Raw genomic sequence first — 24539 nt, forward strand, 5'->3', positions numbered from 1 at the left:
CGGGTGGATCACGAGGTCAGGAAATCGAGACCACACTGGCTAACACGGTGAAACCCGTCTCTACTAAAAATACAAAAAATTCACCGGGTGTGGTGGTGGGTGCCTCTAGTCCCAGCTACTCAGGAGGCTGAGGCAGGAGAATAGCGTGAACCCGGGAGGCGGAGCTTGCAGTGAGCCAAGATCGCGCTGCTGCACTCCAGCCTGGGGAAATAAGAAAAATCAAGGGAGGAAAAAACCCACAAATTAAAAATTACAGTCATTAAAAAGAGGACATTACCACCAAATCTGATAATAAAAAGATAACAGGAAATGGTAACTCAGAGGGACGATAAGCTTAAAAACTTAGAAAGGACAATTCCTTGAAAATCACTTTTTCTAAAACAATACAACTAGAAACAGAAAATCTGGATAGTCTTTGAACCCTTCAAAGAAATTGAGGTAGTATATTAAAATCTCCATACAAAATGTCCAAGAAAAACACTGGGCCCAGACAGCTTTGTTCATGAACTGTTCCAAACATGTAAGTTAGAAACAGTACCAGCCAGGCACAGTGGCTGACTAGCCTGCAGTCCATCACTTTCGGAGGCCAAGGCAGATGGATAGCTTGATCCCAGAAGTTCAAGACCAGCCTGGGCAACGTGGTGAGACTCTGTATCTACAAAAAATACAGAAAAATTAGCCAGGCATGGTGGTGCATTCCTGTAGTCCCAGCTACTCAGGGAGACGGAGGTGAGAGGATAATCTGAGTCTGGGAGTTCCAGGCTGCAATGAGCCAGGATTGGACACTGCACTCCAGCCTGGATGAGAGATCGAGATTCTGTTTCAAAAAAACAAAAACAGAACACACACAAAAACCAGTAACAATAGTATACAAATTCTTTTATAGGATATACAAAAATGGGAGCTGTTTCATGAGGCCAGCCTAATTCTGAAGCCAAATCCTCACAAGGACATTACAAGAAAAGAAAATCATAGGTTTAAAGTAGTGTCAATCTTTTTTTTTTTTTTTTGAGACCAAGTCTCACTTGCCCAGGCTGGAGTGCAGTGGCATGATCTCAACTCACTGCAACCTCCACCTCCCGGGTTCAAGCAATTCTCATGCCTCAACCTTCCGAGTGGCTGGGATTACAGGCCCCCACCACCACACCCGGCTTATTTTTGTATTTTGTGTAGAGATGGGGTTTCACCATGTTAGCCAGGCTGATCTCAAACCCCTAACCTCAGGTGATCCGCCCACCTCAGCTTCCCAAAGTGCTGGGATTACAGGTGTGAGCCACAGCACCCGGCTGGTAGAATTAGTCAAAAAAAAAAAGAAAAGAATAGAATTACAGAATTTTGCCTCATGTAACAGAACAAAATACCTTAATAAAATATTATCAAATTTAATCTAGCAATATATAACAAGGTAAACACATCCTACACAAATGGGTTTGCTGCAGGAATGCAATGGCATTTGAGTATTTTTAAAGAATCAAAGTAATTTACCATATTGTTATCTCAAGAAACAGATAAAATGCATTTGATAAACTTCAGCATCTACTCCTGATAAAATTAGCAACAAGAGAAAATGTCCTTATTTTCATAAAGAGTAGCTACAAAAAGCCAACTGCAAACATCTGTATGGTGAAATACTTAAAATTGCCCTCCTGGTATGTAAAGCCCAATGTCCTAACTTTTATTTTACATTACACTAAAGGTCCTAGCCCATACATTAGGGCAAAAAACAAAAAAACCATAAAAAAATCTTAAGAACGGGAATGAATATAACTGTCAGTATTTACAAACAACATGCCTGTATGTAACTACACAGATACTATCAGAATGTATAGGCAAGTAATTAGAATTCAAATAAATTTAGGCCAGGCATGGTGGCTCACATTTGTAACCCCAGCACTTTGGGAAGCAGAGGCAGGTGGATCACTTGAGGCCTGGAGTTCGAGACCAGTCTAGCCAACATAGCAAACCCATCTCTATTTTTTAAACGACAACAAAAAAATAAATTTGGAACCAAGTCAATATGTAAAAATCAAGTATGTTACCAACAACAACAACAAAAAAAGTAATTACAAAAGGCAATAAAAAATAGTATCTAGAAATAAATCTAACACATGAAGATCTGTATACTTTTAAAAGCTAATACTGAAAAGTTATAGAAGTAAATTGATATACAATGCTCACAGATTTTAAAACTTAATATTGTAAACATCTTAATTATCTTCAAACTGATCTTTAGATCCAGTGCACTCCAAGTAAAACCCCAGTAACGTTAATTTTTTGAGTATTGGAAAGTTGATCCTAAAATATATACAAAAAAGCAAAGGGTCAGAATAGTAACAACAACCTTGAAGAACAAAGTGCTATAGGAATTTTACTACTAGATATCAACACTTATTATAAAGCTAAAATAGTAAGAGTATGATACTGGTGCAATTATAGGCAAATAATCCAATGGAACCGAATAGAGAAACAGAGCTACACACACATAATCACATAATGTATGAAACAGACAACATACTCCATTAGGATTACTCTGGCTGCTAAAAGAAAACTTAACCCACTTTGAAGGAGGGTTAACATCATCCAGAATCTCTAGGATTTTTCGTCACAACATCTGGCATCCAGTTCAAAATTGCAAGGTACAAGGCAATCTATAAAAACAGAAGCAGCCGTAAAGAAACCAAGAGGAAAGAATAAAAGCAGACCTTCATTTGACTGACATATTGCATTTATAAAATATAATAGCCTTTATGATTAATACATTCATGAAAATAGAAGAAAAGTTACAGATGTCAACAGAAACTTGGAATCCACTTTAAAATATCAAAACATAAATTGTATTTATTTTACGGTTTTCTTGCTGATAAATCCAAAAGAATTATAAGCAGGAAAATGACAAAATGACATAATCCAATTTGCATTCTTAAAAAGACTACTCTGGGCCAGGCGCCATGGCTCACGTCTGTAAAACTTTGGGAGGCCGAGACAGGTGGATCACCTGAGGTCAGGAGTTCGAGACCAGCCTGATCAACATGGTAAAACCTCATCTCTACTAAAAATTAAAAAAATTAGCTGGGCGTGGTGGCGGGCACCTATAATCCCAGCTACATGGGAGGTTGAGGCAGGAGAATCATTTGAACCCGGGAGACGGAGGCTGCAATGAGCCAAGACCACTCCACTGCACTACAGCCTGGGCAACAAGAGTGAAACTCCATCTCAAAAAAAAAAGACTACTCTGGAAAATAAATAGAAAAGGAACAAAAGTGGAACTGCCAAACTGCCAAGACCAGCCAAGAATCACTGCCTCTTTTGTAAGAAATGATAACTGGGCCGGGCACGGTGGCTCACGCCTGTAATCCCAGCACTTTGGGGGGCCAAGGAGGGCGTATCACCTGAGGTCAAGAGTTTGAGACCTGCCTGGCCAACATAGTGAAAACCCGTCTCAACTAAAAATATAAAAATTAGCTGAGCATGGTGGTGGGTGCCTGTTAATCCAAGCTGCTTGGGAGGCTGAGGCAGGAAAATCACTTGAACTCGGGAAGAAAAAATAAAAAAAAGAAAAGAAAAAAACAGTAACTGGGAAAATGGCAATGAAGATCACAGGAAATGGCCAATTCAAGGAATTCCTAGTTTTCGGATATAATAGTCTTCTATTTCTCTTAAGTCTTTTTATTTCACATTGTAAATTAAATTAAAGGTAATAGTTCATTGAGAGGGTGGTTATAAACATGGATAAAGCTAAACAAATTTAGCCTATGACTCAGTCATCTATCTCTAGGACTTTACCCTAAGTTACTTCACAAATGAGAAACAACAGATGCATAAAGTGATTTACTGAGGCATTAGCTGTACTATCAAGAGACTCAAAAACACCAAATGCCCATCAATAAGACATCAGCTGAATATCTCATGACACAGACATAAAGCACTATGCAACCACAAAATATGACGAGGAGGCCGGGCACGGTGGTTCACGCCTGTAATCCCAGCACTTTGGGAGGCCGAGGCGGGCGGATCACGAGGTCAGGAGATGAGACTATCCTAGCTAACACCGTGAAACCCCATCTCTACTAAAAAATAAAAAATTAGCCAGGCTGAGGCAGGAGAATGGTATGAACCCAGAAGGCGGAGCTTGCAGTAAGCCGAGAATGCACCACTGCACTCCAGCCTGGGTGACAGAGCGAGACTCCATCTCAAAAAAAAAAAAGAAAAAAAGATGAGGAATATCCCTATGAACCAGAGTAATTCCCAAGTTTATCATTTAATGATATAAGAAGGCAGTATGGAGGGGAGACAAAGTGAACACATGTAAGTATTTTTAAAGAAGAAACACAGGAAGGACAGGTGAAAAGTGAATGTAAATGGTTATCTAGGCCGGGTGTGCTGGCTCACACCCGTAATCCTAGCACTTTGGGAGGCTGAGGCGGGTAGATCACCTGAGGTCAGGAGTTTGAAACCACCCTGGCGAACATGGTGAAACTCCATTTCTACTAAAAATATTTTCAAAATTAGCCGGGCATGGTGGTGGGCACCTGTAATTCCAGCTACTTGGGAGGCTGAGGCAGGAGAATTGCTTGAACCTGGGATGTGGAGGTTGCAGAGAGCCGAGATCGCGCCACTGCACTCCAGCCTGGGCAACAAAAGCGAAACTCCGTCTCAAAAAAAAAGGGTTACCTATGGGGTAGGTAAGAGCAGGAATGAGAATGAATCAGAATTACCTCAGTAGGGATAACTTCTGATTTAGTTGTGATTTTTGAACCATGTAAATATTTTCATGTATTCATAAAATGCAATTAAGTGAAAAAGACAAAAAAGCAAATACTAAGATTCAATATAAATAAAAATCCAAGGTATAACTGCACAGAAAAAAATAATTCAAGTGACTTTTGAGATCAGTATCCTAACTGTACACCCCAAAAGCGTTAATTATACAAAAGCCAATGAAACTACAAGGACATTTTGAACTTTACTTCACAAGTTTGCCATTGGCAGTAGTATTAACGTGGTCATTCTGAAGCTATTTTGTATATATTGTAGGATACAGCAAATGAATAAATACAGATGTTGAGAACCAAAGTTTTTACTATGAAAGAAGGGGAGATTCAAATATAGACTGGGGAAAATTTAAGAACCTTGTGGTAATGGATTTGAATTCAAAGTATCAGGGTATACAGGCAGGTCCATTGAACCCAGTTTTTTGTTTTTTGTTTTTTGTTTTTTTAGTTTCTTTCTTGAGTAGTTCTAACTATTTGCAAGGATTAATATTTCATGACTTTTATCCTCTTAGAGGCCTTCCAAGGAATCAAAAGAAAATTTTCCTATGAAGGAAAAAAAACTCATTTTATTTTGCAATTACCATATGGGTACAGTGTCTTTGTAAGTCTAAGATACACTACAGGATCCTAGTGATTATGTTTTCCTGCATCTAGCCATTTCATCATAACCTTAGTAATTATTTTATGATCAACTATTCCTAACTATGCGCTAAAAAAAAAAAAACCAATAAGAAAATGATAAAATGGAAGAATCATGGAAGCACCTAGAAGGATGATGCAATCAACAATAAAATATATCATCCTTCCGTCTTCTTACTGCATTGCCTAGGGTACTGCATCATCTTTCAAAAAAGTATAAATGATAACAGACACCATCTTTGTAGTCTGCTTTTCGCTTTCAATAAACACAGTTGAGAATTCAGATTTTTTTTACTTTCTGCCTATAATGGAAAGAGGAAAAAAGTGATGGAAAGATACTTCACAATTAAATGAATCAGATTATGAATATAAAGAGCTAGTAGCACTTTTGACCAATGAAGTCCAGTAATTTTTTTTTTTTTTTTTTTGATGATGGGAATCTTTATCAGCACAGACCAATACAACAGCCAATAGCCAAATGTGACTAATGAGCACTTGAGATGTGGCCACTGTAACCAAAAAACTGAATTTTTATTTTACTTAATTTTAATTAATTTGAATTTTAAATTTAAGTATAATAGCCACATGTGGTTAATGGCTACCACATTGGATAGCACAGAAAGACACTCATGATGATGGTGAAATGAGAGCATAAATTAAATCTCAGATCATGAGCCTTCAGATGAAAATATCCTAGATGAATTTTCTCAAAATCAACAATCAATGAATACACAGAAATTAACTCAAAATGATCAATGACCTAAATATAAGAGTTAAAATCATGAAATCCCTAGAAGGAAACATAGGTATAAATCTTCAAGACCTTGTATCTGGCAATGGATTCTTAGATATGACACCAAAAACACAAGCACCAAAATGTATAGTCATAAATGACTAGGGGTTTGGGAGGGGAGAATGAAAGCATTATTGCTTAATGGGTACAGAGTTTCTGTTTGTGGTGATGAAAAAGTTTTAGAAAGAATAGTGATGGTTACCTAACAGTGAATGTAATCAATGTCACTGAAAAGTATACACATAAGAATTGTTAAATGGCAAATTTTATTAAATATATTTAGTTTACCACAATAAAACAAGATTGCTAGAATAAAAGATCTCTAAATTCTATTTCCTCTTCTACTCCTGTAAGTTTTTTAACTTCTTGAGGTCAGAGGCTAGGAGAAAAAAAACCCTGAAGACACCAGAAATAGGTTCTGAAAGCAGGGATTCTGTAATGATTTATCTCTGTATAGTTGTAAGCCCTAGAAGAGACCATGCCAATGGTGGAAGAAAAATTACATGCATCTAAACTTAGTGAACATTAAAAATGGGTTGACTGATAAGAACGAGGAAACATAGACTCCATGAGTGAACACTATACTTGTAAGAACAAAAAGCAAATAGGATATTCCTATCCAGTCAGTCATTCAACAGGAAGGACTTCATGATACTGTAATTTGCAACAAGAACCTGGATAATCCCATTGTTCTAAGAGGACATGTGGCGGTATTCTTAAATCTCTTATAATCTGTGTGCATCAAGATTTGCTTAATATAAAGAGAATTGCTGTGTTTAAATTCTGATTAAACTTTCCAATAAAATTGTTTTTCACTATCCCTTATTCTTAGACCTGTCGATTATTTGCAAAAATTACTTAAAAATATAAACAGTAAATAGCATCCACTGGCCCTAGATGGTAAACGGTGATGACTGCTTTTTCTGGTATATTGAAGGTTAATATATTTCCTTCGTACTATCTGCTTGATGCAATAACACCCCAGCAGCAATCAGCACTACTTGTCTCCGTATCTCGGTTTCTAAGCATTTCTTATTCTATAAGGCTCTTGGAAGAAATCGTCAATTTCAGGACTAAGGCAAACTACAAGGCAAGCCTGGAACATCCTGCGCCAGAAAGCAAAGTAATGATCAAATAATGAAAAAAGAATGCACAGGCCAGGCACAGTGGCTCATGCCTGTAATCCCAGCACTTTGGGAGGCCGAGGCAGGTGGATCACCTGAGGTCAGGAGTTTGAGACCAGCCTGGCCAACATGGTGAAACCTTGTCTCTACTAAAAATACAAAAAAGCAGCCGGCGTGGTGGCAGGGGCCTGTAATTCCAGCTACTTGGGAGACTGAGGCAGGAGAGTCACTTGAACCCAGGAGGCGGAGGTTGCAGTGAGCCAAGATCATGCCACCGTACTCTAGCCTAGGCAACAAGAGCAAAACTCCATCTTAAAAAAAGAATGCATGCCCATCCTGGCTGACACGGTGAAACCCCGTCTCTACTAAAAAATACAAAAAACTAGCCGGGCGAGGTGGCGGGCGCCTGTAGTCCCAGCTACTCGGGAGGCTGAGGCAGTAGAATGGCGTGAACCCGGGAGGCGGAGCTTGCAGTGAGCTGAGATCCGGCCACTGCACTCCAGCCTGGGCGGCAGAGCGAGACTCCGTCTCAAAAAAAAAAAAAAAAAAAAAGAATGCATGCTTGAGCCAGCTTCAAGGGGCTCCCATTGGCCAAATTCAAAACAATTTGAACATCAAAAGGAATGACAGAAATCACATCACTCTCAATTTGAAACAACAACAAAAAAATGAGTTTATTGTAAAACTAAAGGAGGGGGGCCTCTAGAGTTCCTGTTCATCGAAAAACATAAACTAATAAATACATTGTTAGAAAATCACTAATTAGCAAACACCAATATGACTGATTTAGGCAAGGATCATCCACGGCAATAGGCTTTTGAGGAACAGGATATTTACACTGTCTTCAAGTACTATACCATTAAAGGGACCTTTATGATGGAGAGACCTGGCACCTTAAACTAGTGGCTAGCAACACTAATAATGGGACAAAATGACATTATGTGTCTCCTGATGTGATGCAATGAAAAGTCATCATCATCTATGTAATCAGGCGCGCACACGCGCGCGCGCGTGTGTGTGTGTTTCAGAGACAGGACCTTACCACTATGTTACCCAGACTGGACTCCACCTCTAGGGCTCAAGCAATCCTCCTGCCTCAGCCTTCGGAGTTTTCAGAGTAATTGGGACTACAGGCATGTGCCACCAACCAGCTATCTATGTAACATTCTTGCCAAAAATGTTTGTTTCTTCATGATTACGTTCATTAGACACCTCCAAATGGTGGGACATTCTACAAGAAAACTGATCTAACGCTTCAAAAATGCCAATTTCATAAAGACAGAAGGTGGCGGGGAGTAATTTTAGATAAAAGAAGATTAAGGAGATAAGAGAGCCAAATGCCATGGTAATCTTTGACTGGCTCTTGCATTGAAAGAAAGTTATAAAGGACATTTTTAGAAAAACTGAGAAAATGTGCATATGGTACATGTCAATGTTAATTTCTTGAGTGTGAAAAAGATATGGTTATGTAGAAGAATGACCTTGATGTAAAATGATTATGTGCTTCAGTATTACTGATGTGGTGATGTCTGCAATTCACTTCTGAATGGTTCCACAGGGGGAAAGGGGAAAAAAAAAAAGAATATATACAGAGTAAAGCAAATGGGACAAAATGTTAATTGATTAAACAGTGTTCGTCATATTGTTCTTTCACCTTTCCTGTAGTTTTATAATTTTTTAAATAAACAGTTGTAGTGTAGTTTAAGGGTGAAAAACTGCCTATGGCAGGCTAAAAAGATTGAGACTTATCAATGTAGAGATTAAGGCAAGTGACACAAGCTAAAAGGTTTTTAAACTCAAAATGAAAACAACAGGTGGAAAAACAAAATCAAGCAGTTATGGCCAAATCACAAATTCCACGCACCTTCTTCCCCCTTTCCCTCCAGCATTTTGGGACCATTACATCTTTCGTTCCAATCTAGAGAAGCCTAACACAATGAAAATGGGTTTCTTCCTCCTTGAAATACTGTTTTATGTTTACTGACAACTTCCAAAGGACTAAAATCAAAGTTGTCTCTTCTTACGGCACATTACTGGCACAATACTAAGTGCCAACGACAACAATAAGAAGTTTATCTAAAATAAAATATAACTTACATGAGTTCTGAAAACTCACCCACCTACAAAATGGAATTGTGCCTCTGGTTATACAAGCCAACATATTATTACAACTGTGCCTTTCTTAAAAAATAAGTAACTTCAACATTAGAAAGAACAAATACACTCTTTTCAATAAATTATCTATAATTAATAAATTTAGAAAAAGCATTTCTAAAATTCAACACCCACTCATAAAAATTCATAGCAAATTTGGAATATAAGGAAATTTCCTTAATCTGATAAAAGCAAATACAAAAATTACTCACAGTAAATATCACACTTAATGGTAAATGTTTAAAAGTTGACCCCTGATGCCCACTACTACCGCTTAAGCTGGCCAGTATCAGAAGCAAGAAAAAGAAAGAAACAGCATATGGACTGGAAAGGACAAAATAAAGGCAAACTTGAGGAACCACAACTAAAACTACATTACCATGCACCAGGTATCAAGATAACTTACAAAGTCATAATGATTTAGACAGTGTAGGTTTGCTGCAAGAATAGACAAGCCAATAGAACAGTCAAGAAACTGATCCACTACACAGTCACCTGATTTATGACAAAGATGACAATGCGGTGGAGACATGACACTCTTTCCAATAAATGCTGATGGGGCAACTAGGTATCCACACAGTAAAAAATGAAACCTGACCTCAATTCCCCCCATATACAAAGCCAATTCCAGGTAGAATGTAGATTCTCAACGTGAAAAGCAAAGCAATAAAGCTTCTATTAGACAATATAAGAGGATATCTTCAGAAGAGTAGTAAGAAAGACTTCTTAAAAACAAGACAAAAAACACTAACCATGAAGGAAACAATTGTTAAAATTAAGAATGTCTGTTTATCAAAGGACAGACACCATTGTAAGGGCTCCAAGTCAAGCCACAGACCAGGGAAGAAACTTACAATATATAATTGGAAAGGCAGTCACTACTATGAATCAATTAGAATATAACTAACATCCCCAATAGAAAATAGTTAAGAGACGAGCAAGTATGTCACAAAAACAAAACACAAAAATCCAAGTAGCCAATAAACATTTGAAAAGGTCATCAACCTCATTACTCATCACTAGATAGGCCAGCAAATATGAAAAGACATATGGTGGTAAAGACTGAAGTAGGGAGAACTTCTGTTCACTGCTAGCAAGTGGTAAACTGGTATAACCACCTTAGAAAAAGCATTGTAAGTGGAACTGAAAACACAGAGGCACCATGAGAAAGTTCCAGGCAAAAACTAGAAACAAACTGTTCATCTGAAAAATAAACAGTATTAATGAAAATCCTAAGTTCGGATCTGTAAACATCTATCACAATGCGTGGCACACAGAGTTGCTCCCTATAATGTAATTCCATCCGTCCATTTCTTCACATATGTATGACAAATGGATATAATTTAAGATCAGCCTCAAAACACATTCCAATGGTTTCCCATCTCACAGATATAAAAACCAAAACTCTTACAATGATCTGGTACTGCTCTCATACTGGTTAGAAAGCTCTTCTCCAAAATATCCTCCATATATTCACACAGGTCACTCCCCACTTATTTCAAGTTTCTGCTCAAATGGAACCTAACTGAGAAGCCCTCTCTGATGGCTTACAGAAGACACCATCCCTGCACTCACATCCTACATTCTCTACAGTCCTCTTACCTTCCTGTTTTTCTACTTAGCCTTACCTACCAAACACCCAAGGTAAGGCTATGTAACTGCAGGCCTTCACCCCTAGAGTGTAACCATGAAAGTAAGGACTTTCTGTATCTTGTTCATTACTGCACACTCAGCAGAACATGCCTGGCATGTAGTAGATACTCATTAAATATTTGTTGCATAAATTCTATGGCATGGATTCTAGGCTTGGAAAGAATAGTTGTTATATGGCCTACGTGGCTGACAGTTCCTTAAACTATGTGCAGTTTAGTTTATCATAAGAAATATGAAAATCCTCCATTAAGTTAAATTAGCTGTTCTGCTTTATAAAAAATTTAAAATATTTACTCTTAATGCATTTAATTCCCCAAGGCTCTATATCAGGAAATATCAGCTATTCCAAAATTCCAAGTGAGAATTACATGAGGCACTCAATTATAAATATATTATCCTAATGAATTTTCTAATCTTACTATTATCCTGCAAATAAGCCTATAAAAACGATACTGGATATACCACTTTTTAAAATATTACAATAAAATCTTGGTAGTTCTGCTAACGAAAGCTAATAGTATCTAGAGATATAAAATACAGATATCTCAGAAACATCACCTTAGCCAAGAAACCAAAATTTCAACATAATGCAATTATTAGAATCAGATTTAACAAGATCTTAGTACAAGGAAACCTCCCTGAACAGCCCAAGATACTCCACAACAGTCCTAGACCACACATTTTATGGCATAGGTCACAGTCTAGACAGGTTAAGCTCCCATTTTTCCAACAAATATTTTACTGCTGTTAGTAAAAACGATTTAGTTAAAAGAAAGAAAGAAAAAAAGGATGCTTTGAATTTCTCTCCTCTCCCTGTATCTTGTAACAAATAAATAAAACCTTTGGGGGGGGGGAGGAAGGGAATCAACTGGAAGATGGTTGTTTGAATAAATTATATATATCAGCTCTGAAGTAACCAAGAAATAAACCTGCCTAATTAGCGTTCAAACCAGCCAAGAGTCATTTTTCAGGCTCAGAAAGTGTTTTGCAATTAAAATAACATTCCAATTTTCGTTAAAATTAAAATAAGTTTTATCAATAGCTTTTCTTGGAAAAAAAAAATCCTATCCAATTTTACAAACTTTTAGGTAAAATAATAAAATTGTGTACTTTTAAAACAACAGTGTTTTCCTATACAAAATGTGTACTTACATAAACATAACGGGAACCACCCTATACATACTGTCCTAGTTTTCAATGCCTACATAATAGCTCCTGATTCATTTAACCAATTCCCTAATGTCAGACTTTTAGTTTTTCTCATTATTATAAACAAAGCTGCAGGGAATGTTTCTCACATGTTTTTCTGCTAGATCAAAATAGAAACCAACCAAAGTTTTAACTAAAACAAATTGTTTTGGAAATGTTTCACCATTGACTCTATAAGTGAAAGCAATGTTAAAATATTTGATCCTAACCACTGACTACAGATGTTGTCAGTTAGAGGTCGTGGCTTGTTCATGCCCCTTGTCTGTCCTCTTCCTCAGTTTGCCAATTTTTTGTTCTTTTTATTCCATGTTCCAGAGAACATACAATAAAAAAACGGAGAGAGGGTAAAACTTGTTATACTCCCTAGCTCAATTTGGAAAAAAAGAAAGAACAATACTAATGAGCAACATTTAAGCCACATTACCTACCAGCCCCTCTCAATCAAGGCTCCCAGAGAAGATTATGCCCTAAGCCTAAGGCACCCACTGTATGTAAAGAACTCATTTCTCTCTCTGCATCTAGAGCCAACTAGGTAGGTACCCTCCCAGGGGAAACTGAAAACAGTCATTCAGATCATTTTCTGCAGAGTTTAACTCTGTCTCACAAAACCCATGTAGGGAAAGGCCAAGAGCTTAAAAGCATGCTTGATTCAACTACTAAGTGCCACATATAAAGCTACTATGACATTTTCCCCTTCTACACTCAGGATGTCACTATGCTTCTACTTTACTAGAACTCAACTGTACTCCCACAACTGGGCTGGCTTTAAAGCCTAAATAAAGTGCTTCACAAAAAATTTTCACTGCCGATTTACTGGATAGTTTTCCTGTACGACACTATAATTACAGTGCAGCTATCTAATCAGTTTATTTTGCGGCCTTGAGGGTCTCCTGTCCACTGAAGCAGACGCTTCTATTAAATAAAGATAGATTAAATACTGACACGCTTTTTCCTGAACTGGGGATAATTTTACATACCCATGATAGATATACACGTGGTTATTTTGTGTGCCAAATTAACACTAACACAACAAAGAAAAATAATTTGGTAGCACAGACAGTGTCTACAGAAAAGTCATTCAGTTTGCCACAAGACTGTAACTGAAAAAGCAGTTACTCTTTCAATGTAACTCAACACGATACCAGAAAGCTGTTCAGAGCACCCCAAAAAGTATCCTTTGCATTTCAGTCACAGTAACATCAGAATAAAACTAAGGATCTCTTTTTAATATGCCAAATTGTAGAAAATATATCAGGTCAGCATTATGCACATATTATACACTGAGGTGAAATTACCCCACTGCAGCAGAGGAAAGGCAATAGAAACACCATCCTCTAAGGGTGTGTCACATTCTCTAAAAGAATAAAAAATGCCAAGTTTTGGCAAAAGGAGTAAGATTTCATGAGGGGCTGTTTTTAATTTTTCTTTCTCTTTAAAAAAAAAAAAATACATTAATGCCTTATAATTTAAAGAGGCCAAACTAGTTAAGTTAAATATATATGTGTGTGTGTGTGTATGTGTGTGTGTGTGTGTGTGTGTGTGTATATATATATATATTTTTTTTTTCTTCTTAGGACAGGGTCTCACTCTGTCGCCCAGGGTGAAGTGCAGTGCCATGACCACGGCCCACTCAAAACTCTTGGGCTCAAGTGATTCTCCCACCTCAGTCTCCCAAGTACTTGGTACTACAGGCGTGCACCACCATGGCCTGGCTAATTTTTTGTATTTTTTTATATAGACGGGGTCTCCCTATGTTGCCAAGGCTGGTCTCGAACTCCTTGGCTTCAAGCAATTTCACGACCTTGACATCCCAAGCAGCTGGGATTATAGGTTTCAGTCACCACGCTAGCCACTGGATTTTTAAACCTTCATCTTGAAAATAGGCTTCCAAACCTAACAGTTGCGTTATTAGAGAAAAATGGCTGAGAAACGGAAATCCAACCCATAAAATAAACCAATCAGAACAAAGAATGATTCCCGCAGTTGATCCCAACAGGTAGTTTCCAAGCAAACGAGTGTTTTTTAAGTTCTATTAAAACCCCCATCTAGTTGAACTGAGTATATTTTTGTATCTATATAAATAGCCGTTCTTATACAGGAATGTTCAATTAAAAAGTTAAGAACTTTTAAACTGCTTATAGTGTTGAAGCAACTTCCTAACCCTTTATAATCCATGATGCTCTTCCATAAATGACATAAAATATTTTAAGCAAATTAAATACTGCTTTTTCAAAGTAATAATTTCAAGACACTTGAGGGGACAGAATCAATCTGAAAGATCCACAGAAAAATCAGATTTAACAATAAAACTATTTCTTAAATTGGGAATACTTCTTTATATAAAGTCCCACTAGGAAACACAAAACTTTGTACCCTCTTCACCAGTAGTTTAAAACTCATTTATTATACGATGAAATTAAAATTTATAAAAATGAGCCGGGTTCGGTGACTCACGCCTATAATCCCAACACTTTGGGAAGCGAGGTGGGGGGAGGCGAGGGGGAGGATTGCTTGAGGCCAGAAGTTCGAGATTAGCCTGGGCAACATAGTGAGACTCTCTTTTTTTTATATATTTAAATGGCATTATAGTGTTACAAATATTAAATAACCAACTATTGCACAGGAAGCATTATCATGACAAACGCAGTAAAACTTTTCCATGCAATCAAATAAAGAGCAACAAACAGTATACATTTCAAGCAATGTTTAGGATATTACAAGCTACAAATATTAAGGCTAACGCTTCCGTTGACAGCGTGCTGCCCCCGCCCCCAAATTCCCACGCGCTGCCGCACGCCTTCAGCTCAGAAGCCCCTTTCCCTGGGCAGGCGAACAGGCTGCACACCCCTCACTCCGCTGCGAGGTCAAAGGACTGCAGACAAAGACAACAGAAGCACGTGACAAAAGTTTTCCCCCGTTCCCTCCGCGGGCCCGGGCAGCTGGGCCTAGGCCACGCGGGGCAGCGGCCCGGAGCACAGGCAGGGGCGGCCCGCCGGGCGGAGGCGGAAGCGGCGCGGGGCTGCCAGTTACCTTTTCCTGCTCCTCGCGCAGCCGCGCCACGTCCGGGGCGCGCAGCGGAACCGGGACCGGGGCCGGTGCCGAGGCCGAGGCCGAAGGGGACGAGGGGTCTGGGGGCGTCTCCACGGTGGGCGCCTCCATGACCGGCCAGCGGGCCTCAGTGCGGCGAGTGAGTCCTGAACAAGCGCCTGCGCAGGCGGCGCGGTCGGCGGCTACCCAGCGCCCGCGCGCCCGCCTTCAGGCACCGCGCGCCCCGCGCCCAGGAGGCCGCGCCCGCCGCCGCCGCCGCCGCTGCTCGCTTCCGCGCCACCCGCGGCCGCATCTCACACGCGCATGCCCCCGCTGCCGCCGCCCCGCAGCGGGCTCCCAGTAGCAGGCCGGCCGCCAGGTACCGAGACGCCTCTCCGGTGCGGGCCCAGCCAGGCGTCCCGTGGCGGCCGCGCCTCCTCCGCGCCTCCTCACAGGCCCCGCCCCGCGCGGCACGCCGGAAGCAAGCGCGCCGGTCCCGCCCCCGACACGCCCAGCCTGCGCAGGCCCCGCCCCCAGGGGAGGGACAGGTGCGGACCGCGTGGCTGGGGCTGGAGGTGGTTGTCGCTGGGCTGCGTTTGTATCCCTCTGCAAGCTTACATTTTATACCGATATTTCTTTCTTTTTTTTTGAGGTTAAGTATATGAAAGCACTAAATATAGGCTTTGGAACCTTAAAAATAAAAAAGCTTACGTTCTAAAGAAGCACCACGCCCAGGAAGCGCTGGGCCACAAGAGCCACGTGTCGCCTTGAGTGCCCCATCTCCCTCCCTGTTGTTTCGCGCTGCATCTGTATCTAGGAGCTTAATTCATGTACTAGAGCTGTTTCATAAGCACATTTAATTTTAGCAAATTCAACTCTTTTCTGTGTCTTTTTAGGGAGTTGAAATATACAATTATATTTTGCATGTTCATTAATTACTGTACACATTATATTTTCTCATGTAAATTAAGCTACTATACTAATTTTAATATGCTGCTATCAATGGACTAAGAAATTTTCCAAGGATAACTTTGCCCCCACTTTTCTTTTTTCTTTTTTTTTTTTTAAGAGACCGAGTCATGGTCTGTCGCCCAGGCTGAAGTGCAGTAGTGCCGTCATTTCTCACTGCAGCCTCAAACTCCTAGACTCAAGCGATCTTCCCATCTCAGCCTCAGGAGTAGCTGGGACCACCGGCCCGCACCAACACATCCTGTTAATTTTTCTATTTTTCGTAGAGGCAGGGTCTCGCTATGTTGCCCAGGCTGGTCTTCACATTAAGCGAGCCTCCTGTCTTGGCTTCCCTGAAGTGCTCGGATTAAAGGTGTGAGCCACCACGCCTGGCCGGTTCGATTATTTTAGAACTCCTGTGCCCACTTGCTCCTACAGCCCTTTGCACAGCCTCCTATTAACCTAACTGCGTGGAAGTGGCCTTGCCCTATGCTGCAGTTGCTAGCAACAAAGATGGGTCCTGTTCGTTCCACATTATACAGACAGGTCTAGGCAGAGAGATGCCTGCAGAGTCACAGCCTAGTGTGCCTGCTTGCTCTGCTTCTCTTCCCTCACTCCTGCCCAGCTCCGATGTCCAGATCCACCCATTTTTTTCCTTTTTATGGCTTCAAAGGAAGAAAGCAAGGACAACTTGGGAAAATATAAATGTTCATTCCTGCACATTTTTCCTCACTGCACATCCAACCATCATCACCTCTGGAACAGCCAGAACTTGACCATTCTTACCACCTCCTCTACCACCACCATCCTCTCTCCATCCCTGGCCACCTCAGCAACCATTGATCTGGTCTTGCTGCCCCCACTCTTATCCTTTGTAATGGAGATTGGCAGCTGCCCACCCCACTTCCCCTCGTTTGGGGGCTCAACCCCAGACCACATAGTCCTGTGCCTGTAGGAAGCTGACCCACACCCTAGCTCCAGGCAAAGGGGGTGATACATCTCCCTTGTAAGTAGTTGGTTCAAATGGGTGTGTGATGTCGTCCAAATAGAGATTTCCCGGAGGCTTCTGAGAAGGTTTTTTTTTGTTTGTTTTTTGTTGTTGTTGTTCTGTTGCCCAGGCTGAAGTGCAATGGTGCCATCTTGGCTCACTGCAACGTCTGCCTCCTGGGTTCAAGCGATTCTCCTGCCTCAGCCTCCCGAGTAGCTGGGACTACAGGCGCGCGCCAACACGCCTGGCTAATTTTTGTATTTTTAGTAGAAACAGGGTTTCACCATGTTGGCGAAGCTGGTCTCAAACTCCTAGCCTCAAGTGATCCACCCGCCTCGGCCTCCACAAAGTGCTGGGATTACAGGCATGAGCCAGCATGCCCTGCCTGAGAAGGTTCTCCTTCATTCTTCGAAAGTGCTCCCATAAGGAATCAGTCTATTCCCTTGGCCAGGAAGTGCAAATCAGGTAGCCCCGTGGGTATCAGACAGCCCCCGCCCCCCCAGACCACCTAGACACTCCAGTACTCAGAATGAAGTGCAATCTGCGGTCAGCAGAGCTGAGAACAGAACCCAAGTCCTTGACAACGTCACACAACTTGATCCGGGGCTGAATCAACCAACTCTGAAGTCTGCATCACTTCTGAACTTCCCGTTTAAAAGGCCAGTAAATTTTCTGAATGACCAGGACAATTTTCTATCACGAGCAGCCAAAGACATCTGATGCGCACACCCCTAAACTATTCTCCAATCAGCAGCCTGGGTGAGCTTTTCAAAGGGGATCAGGTCATGTCAGTCTCCCTTCTTGGGCCCTCCATGGCTTCCCACAGCAACCAGAATCAAATCCAGACATCCTGCTAGAATTCGGCATCGTCGGTCCCACCTTCCCCACCTCCAACCAAGCCCCCTACCACTCAGGCCAACCACAAAAATTTCTCTCTTCTTCAGACACTCCAGACTAGTTCCTGCCTCAGGGCCTTTGCACCTGCTGATCTCTCTATGCCTGCAATACTTCTCCCAGATCTTTCCATGGTTGCCTCCTTTCCATTACTCAGGCCTCAGTTCAAATAATAACAGGGCTTTCTTGAACTCCTGTCCACAAAAGCCCCTCCCCTCTCATCTAGGCACCCGCCCTCACCTCACTTTTTAAATTTACTTTGTAGCACTTATCACACTTTCAAACCATCAGCTTTGGCCGGGCACAGTGGATCATGCCTGTAATCCCAGCACTTTGGGAGGTGGAGGCAGGCAGATCATTTGAGGCCAGGAGTTTGAGACCAGCCTGGCCAACATAGTGAAACCCCATCTCCACTAAAAATACAAAAATTAGCCGGCGTGGTGGCACACACCTGTAATCCCAGATACTCAGGAGGCTGAGGCAAGAGAATCGCTTATACCTGGAAGGCAGAGGTTGCAGTGAGCAGAGATCATGCCACTGAACTCCTGCCTGGGCAGCAGAATGAGACTCCGTTTCAAAAAATAAAAATTGGCCGGGTGCAGTGGCTCACGCCTGCAATCCCAGCACTTTGGGAGGCTGAGGCGGGCAAATCACCTCAGGTCAGGAGTTCGAGACCAGCCTGATCAACATGGAGAAACCCTATCTCTATTAAAAATACAAAATTAGCCAGGTGTGGTGGTGCATGCCTGTAATCCCAGCTACTGGGGAGGCTGAGGCAGGAAAATCACTTGAACCCTGGAGGTAGAGGTTGCGGTGAGCCAAGATCATGCCATTGCACTCCAGCCTGGGCAACAAGAGTGAAACTCCATCTCAGAAAAAAAAAAAAAAAAAAAGTAGGTCAGGCACAGTGGCTCATGTCTGTAATCCCAGCACTTTGAGAGGCCAAGGTGGGTGGATCACGAGGTCAGGGGATTGAGATCATCCTGGCTAACATGGTGAAACCGCATCTCTACTAAAAACACAAAAAATTAGCCAAGCGTGGTGGTGGGCACCTGTAATCCCAGCTACTTGGCAAGCTGAGGCAGGAGAATGGCATGAACCCAGGAGGCGGAGCTCGCAGTGAGCCGAGATAGTGCCACTGCACTCCAGCCTGGGTGACAGAGCGAGACTCCGTCCTCCCCCCCCAAAAAAAAGTAAATATTATTTTATTACCTTATTATTTTATTACTTATTATTGGTTAATCCCTTCTTCATGTGCCAGGTCCCCCCACTGCGAATGGGAGACAAGAGTTGACCAAGGCAAGCGCCAGTCCTATTCATAGATGTTGGAGTCAATAGAGTGCCACTGACATGGTTTGGATATTGTTCCCTCAAAATCTCATGTTGAAATGTGATCCCCAATGTTGGAAATGGGGCCTAGTGGGAGGTGTTTGGGTCTTGGGGGCGGATCCCTCACAAATGGTTTGCTACTCTTCCTGCAGTAATGAGTTCACATGAAAGCTGGTTGTTTAAAAGAGCCTGGCACCTCCTCCTTCCTCTCTTGCTCCCTTGCTCTTATTTCCACTTGCCATGTGATGTGCAGCTCCCCATTTGCCTTCCACCATGATTGGAAGCTTCCTGAGGCCTCACCAGAAACCAAGCAGACGTTGGTGCCACATCCTTGTATGGCCTACAGAACTGTGAGCCAAATAAACCTCCTTTCTTTACAAATTACCCAGCCTTGACTGGGAGCAGTAATTCACATCTGTAATCCCAGAACTTTGGGAGCCCAAAGCAGGTGGATCTCCTGAGGTCAGGATTTTGAGATGAGCCTGGCCAATATGGTGAAACCCCATCTCTACTAAAGATACAAAAAATTAGCCGGGCAAACCTCATGAGACATGAATAAACAGCCAGGAGAGTTCTTGGTGAAAAAAGAGGCTGCTGGTTGTTGGTAAGAGAACAACAGGATGGATGCAAAAACAGCTGCCATGCCCCATTTCTCAGCCCTCACCCCACCATGGGGCTGCAGGAATAGCTTTCCTGGAATGGTTAGCTGGTTGCAAGGTAGGCAAGATGATCCTTGTCCTCCAAAAATTGGGGAATTTTTGAGTCCTGAGGGATTAGCATGGACTCCTGTATTGGTTTCAGCCTTCTTCTGCTTCCTGTGGCAGCATCCATCGGGAGATTTGAAAGGAAAGAACACCTTTTTGGAGCCAGAAATTTACAGATATCATTTCCAAGTCACTGGTTGCCTATAAAGATTATGAAACAAAAACTTCAGTAACCCCATCCAATAAGGACTACACACTTTGCAAACATAGTTTGGAAAAGTCTCTAAACAAGCAGATGGCTGCAACCCTCAACAAGCAAAAATCAACAATCCCTGAAGAGGAGGAGAATCTGATTTTCAGTTACCACAATAATGCCAGGTGCTCAACAAAATATTACAAAGCATACAAAGAAAAAGGAAAGTATAGCCCATTCACGGGGGGAGAAAAATAATTGGATAGGAACCATCCCCACGGAAGCCCTTACATTGGAAACGTTAGTCAAAGATATTAAATCAACTGTCTTATGCCCAATGAGCTAAAGGAAACCAAAATAATGTATGAACAAATAGGGAAGGCCAACAAAGTTTAACCTTATAAAAAGGAACAAAATAGAAATCCTGGAGCCAAAAAGTACAATAGCTGGAATTTAGAAATTCACTAGAGAGGTCAAAAAGCTGATCTGAAGAGTCAGGAAGAAGAAAGAATCAGCAAACTTGAAGATAAGGCAATTGAAATTGTCCAGTTGTAAAGAGAGAGAGAAAAAAAAAGGAAAAATAGGCTGGCCATGGTGGCTCATACCTGTAATCCCACCATTTTGGGAGGCTGAGGTGGGTGGATCACTTGGATTCAGGAGTTTGAGACCAGCCTGGCCAACATGGTGAAACCCCATCTCTACTAAAAATACAAAAATTAGCCGAGCATTGTGACGCGCCCTGTAATCCTAGCTACTGGGGAGGCTGAAGGCCAAGAATCACTTGAATCAAGAAAGAGGAGGTTGCAGTGAGCTGAGATCATTCCACTGCACTCCAGCCTGGGTAATAGAGTGAGACTCCATCTCAAAAAAAAAAAACGGAAGGAAAAATGAGCAGAGCCTGATAGATCCATGTGATGCCATCAAGCATATATCAACATATGCATAGTAGAAGTTCCTGAAGGAGAAGAGGAACAGAAAGGGACAGAAAAGAAATTTGAAGAAATAATGGCGAAAACTTCCCAATTGATGAAAGATACGAACATACACATCCAAGAAGCTTAACAAATTCCAAGCAGGAGAAACTCAGAGATTCATATTGAGACTCATAGCCAGATTGTCAAAAATCAGAGACAGAAAGAGAATCTGGAAAGCAGCAAGAGAGGAACAACTTGTAAGGTACAAAGAGTCCTTGGTAACATTAATAGCTAAGTTTTCATCAGAAACCGTAGAGGAGCTGGGTGCAGTGGCTCATGCCTGTAATTCCAGCACTTTGGGAGGACGAGGCGGGCAGATCACCTGAGGTCAGGAGTTCAAGACCAGCCTGACCAACATGGTGAAACCCTGTTCTACTAAAAATACAAAAATTAGCCAGGCATGTTGGTGGGCACCTGTAATCCCATCTATTCAGGAGGCTGAGGCAGGAGAATCGCTTGAACCCGGGAGATGGAGGTTGCAGTGAGCTGAGATCATGCCATTGCACTCCAGTCTGGGCACAAGAGCAAAACTCCGTCTCAGAAAAAAGAAAAAAAAAAAAAAAGAAAAAAAAAAAAGAAAAAGAAAAGAAGAGAAACCATAGAGGCCCAGAGACAGTGGAATAACACAATTAAAGTCCTGAAAAGAAAAAAAAAAAAAGACTGTCAACCAAGAATTTCCTACCAGACAAACTATCCTTCAGGAATAAAGGAGAAATTAAGACATTTTCAGATAAATAAATGCAGAGAAAACTCATTGCTGGTAGCCCTGCTCTACAAGAGCTGCTAAAGTGAATCCATCAGACTGAAATGAAAGGACACTTGATAGTAATTCAAAGCCATGATGAGAAAAAAAGAACACTGATAAAAATAGTAACTGCATACATTGGTAAATATAAAAGCCAGTACTATTGTAGGTTTGGTTTGTAATTCTTCGTTTTTCACCTATCATTTAAAGGGCAAATGCATGAAACAATAATTATAAATCTACGTTAATGGGCACAGAATGTATAAAGATATGATCTGAGACAATAATATAAAGAGGGAGGGACAGAGATGTATATGAGCAAAGTATTTGTATACTATTAAAACTAAGTTGGTATTATTCAAATTAGGGTGTTATAAATTTAAGATGCTAATTGTGATCCCCAAGGTAACCACTAAGAAAATAACTGGGCCGGGCACAGTGGCTCACGCCTGTAATCCCAGCACTTTGGGAGGCCGAGACGGGCGGATCACGAGGTCAGGAGATTGAGACCATCCTGGCTAACACAGTGAAACCCCGTCTCTACTAAAAATGCAAAAAAAAAAAAAAAACTAGCCGGGCGAGGTGGCGGCGCCTGTAGTCCCAGCTACTCGGGAGGCTGAGGCAGGAGAATGGCGGGAACCCGGGAGGCGGAGCTTGCAGTGAGCTGAGATCCGGCCACTGCACTCCAGCCTGGGCGACAGAGCGAGACTCCGTCTCAAAAAAAAAAAAAAAAAAAAAGAAAATAACTGAAAAATATACAGACAGGGAAAGAAAAAGGGAATCAAAATGGTACACTAAAATATATTAAATACCGAAAAAATGTAATAGTGGAGGAATTGAGGAACAAAATACAAAAAATATACAGAAAAGCAAATAGTTATTAAATAAATGGCAGAATTAAATCCTTTATTTTAATTGCTTTAAATGTAAATGAACTAAACTGTCTAATTAAAGGGCAGAGATTGATGGAATGGATTTCTAAAAATTATTAATTTACATGCTGTCTACAAGAGACTTACTTTAGATCGAAAGATTTGAAAGGATGGAAAGCAAGAAAATAATATGGTCACATTGGCTCATGCCTGTAATCCCAGCACTTATGCTAGCAATCCCTTGGGAGGCCAAGGCAGGTGGATCACTTGAGCCCAGGATTCAAGACTATCCTGAGCAACATAGTGAGAACTGGTCTCCAAAAAAAAAGAAAAATAAGCCAGGTGTGGTGGCACATGCCTGTAGTCACAGCTACTTGGGAGGCTGAGGCAGGAGGATTGTTTGAGCCCAAGAGGTCGAAGCTGCGGTGAGCCATGAGCTCACCACTGCACTACAGCCTGGGCTACAGAGCAAGACCTCATGTCATAACAGAGAAGAAGAGATGTGAACAGTAGCATGTATGTACACATAAGAAAAACCATGTGGGATTATAGTTAGAAAGCAGCATCTGCAAGCCAAGGGGTGAGGCCTGAGAAAATATCAACCCTGCTGACACCTTGATCTTGGACTTTCAGCTTCCAGAATTGTGAGGAAATAAATTTCTATTGTTTAAGCTACTCACTTCGTGGTAAAGTGTTATCATGGCCCTAGCAAACTAACATAGCAATAACTTAACTACCTGGGTTGGGTAACTAGAAAAAGAAGAGTAAACTAAAACCAAAGCTAGCACAAAGAAGGAATAAGGCTGGGCACGGTGGCTGATGCCTGTAATCCCAGCACTTTGTGAGGCCGAGGCAGGTGGATCACCTAAGGTCAGGAGTTCAAGACCAGCCTGGCCAACATGGTGAAACCCCATCTCTTCTAATAATACAAAAATTAGCCGAGCATGATGGCAGGCACTTGTAATCCCAGCTACTTGGGAGACAGAGGCAGGAGAATCGCTGGAACCTGGGAGGCAGGAGGTTGCAGTGAGCCAAGATGGCACCACTGCACTCCAGCCTGGGTGACAGAGCAAGACTCCATCTCAAAAAAAAAAAAGAAAAAGAAAAGAAAAGAAAGAAAAAAGAAAGAAGGAATAACAAAGATTAGAGTGCAGAAATACAAAACAGAAAATAGAAAAATGATAGAGGAAATCAATGAAGATAAAAGTTGATTCTTTTTTTTTAAGAGACTGAGTCTCAGTCTGTTGCCCAGGCTGGAGTGTGGTGGCACAGTCTCAGCTCACTGCAACCTCTGCCTCCCAGATTCTAGCAATTCTCCCGCCTCAGCCTCCTGAGTAGCTGAGATTACAGGTGCACGCCACCACGTCCGGCTAATTTTTTTGTATTTTAGTAGAGACGGCGTTTCATCATGCTGCCCAGGCTGATCTTGAACTCCTGAGCTCAGGCAATCCACCCGCCTTAGCCTCCAAAAATGCTAGGATTACAGGAGTGAGCCACTGCACCTGGTCAAAAGTTGATGTT

The 24539-nt window shown here is 41.5% G+C and overlaps 1 protein-coding gene across 2 annotated transcripts in view; it reads right to left on the bottom strand.

Annotated features, from left to right (window-relative positions):
* The window catches only part of URI1 (URI1, prefoldin like chaperone), a 91975-nt gene that overhangs the window by 57570 nt on the left and 9866 nt on the right, over nucleotides 1-24539 (bottom strand). The window contains exon 1 of one of the 2 annotated variants that reach the window (XM_025367664.1): nucleotides 15375-15825. The exons of the other annotated variant lie outside the window; for it this stretch is intronic. Coding sequence (XP_025223449.1) covers nucleotides 15375-15503 — 129 coding nt within the window. The 5' untranslated portion in view covers nucleotides 15504-15825. Of the gene's footprint in view, nucleotides 1-15374; nucleotides 15826-24539 lie in introns of those variants that run through there. 2 annotated transcript variants of the gene reach the window in all.

This window comes from Theropithecus gelada, chromosome 19 (genome assembly GCF_003255815.1).
Source record: "Theropithecus gelada isolate Dixy chromosome 19, Tgel_1.0, whole genome shotgun sequence".
In the NCBI taxonomy this organism is placed as follows: Eukaryota; Metazoa; Chordata; class Mammalia; order Primates; family Cercopithecidae; genus Theropithecus; species Theropithecus gelada.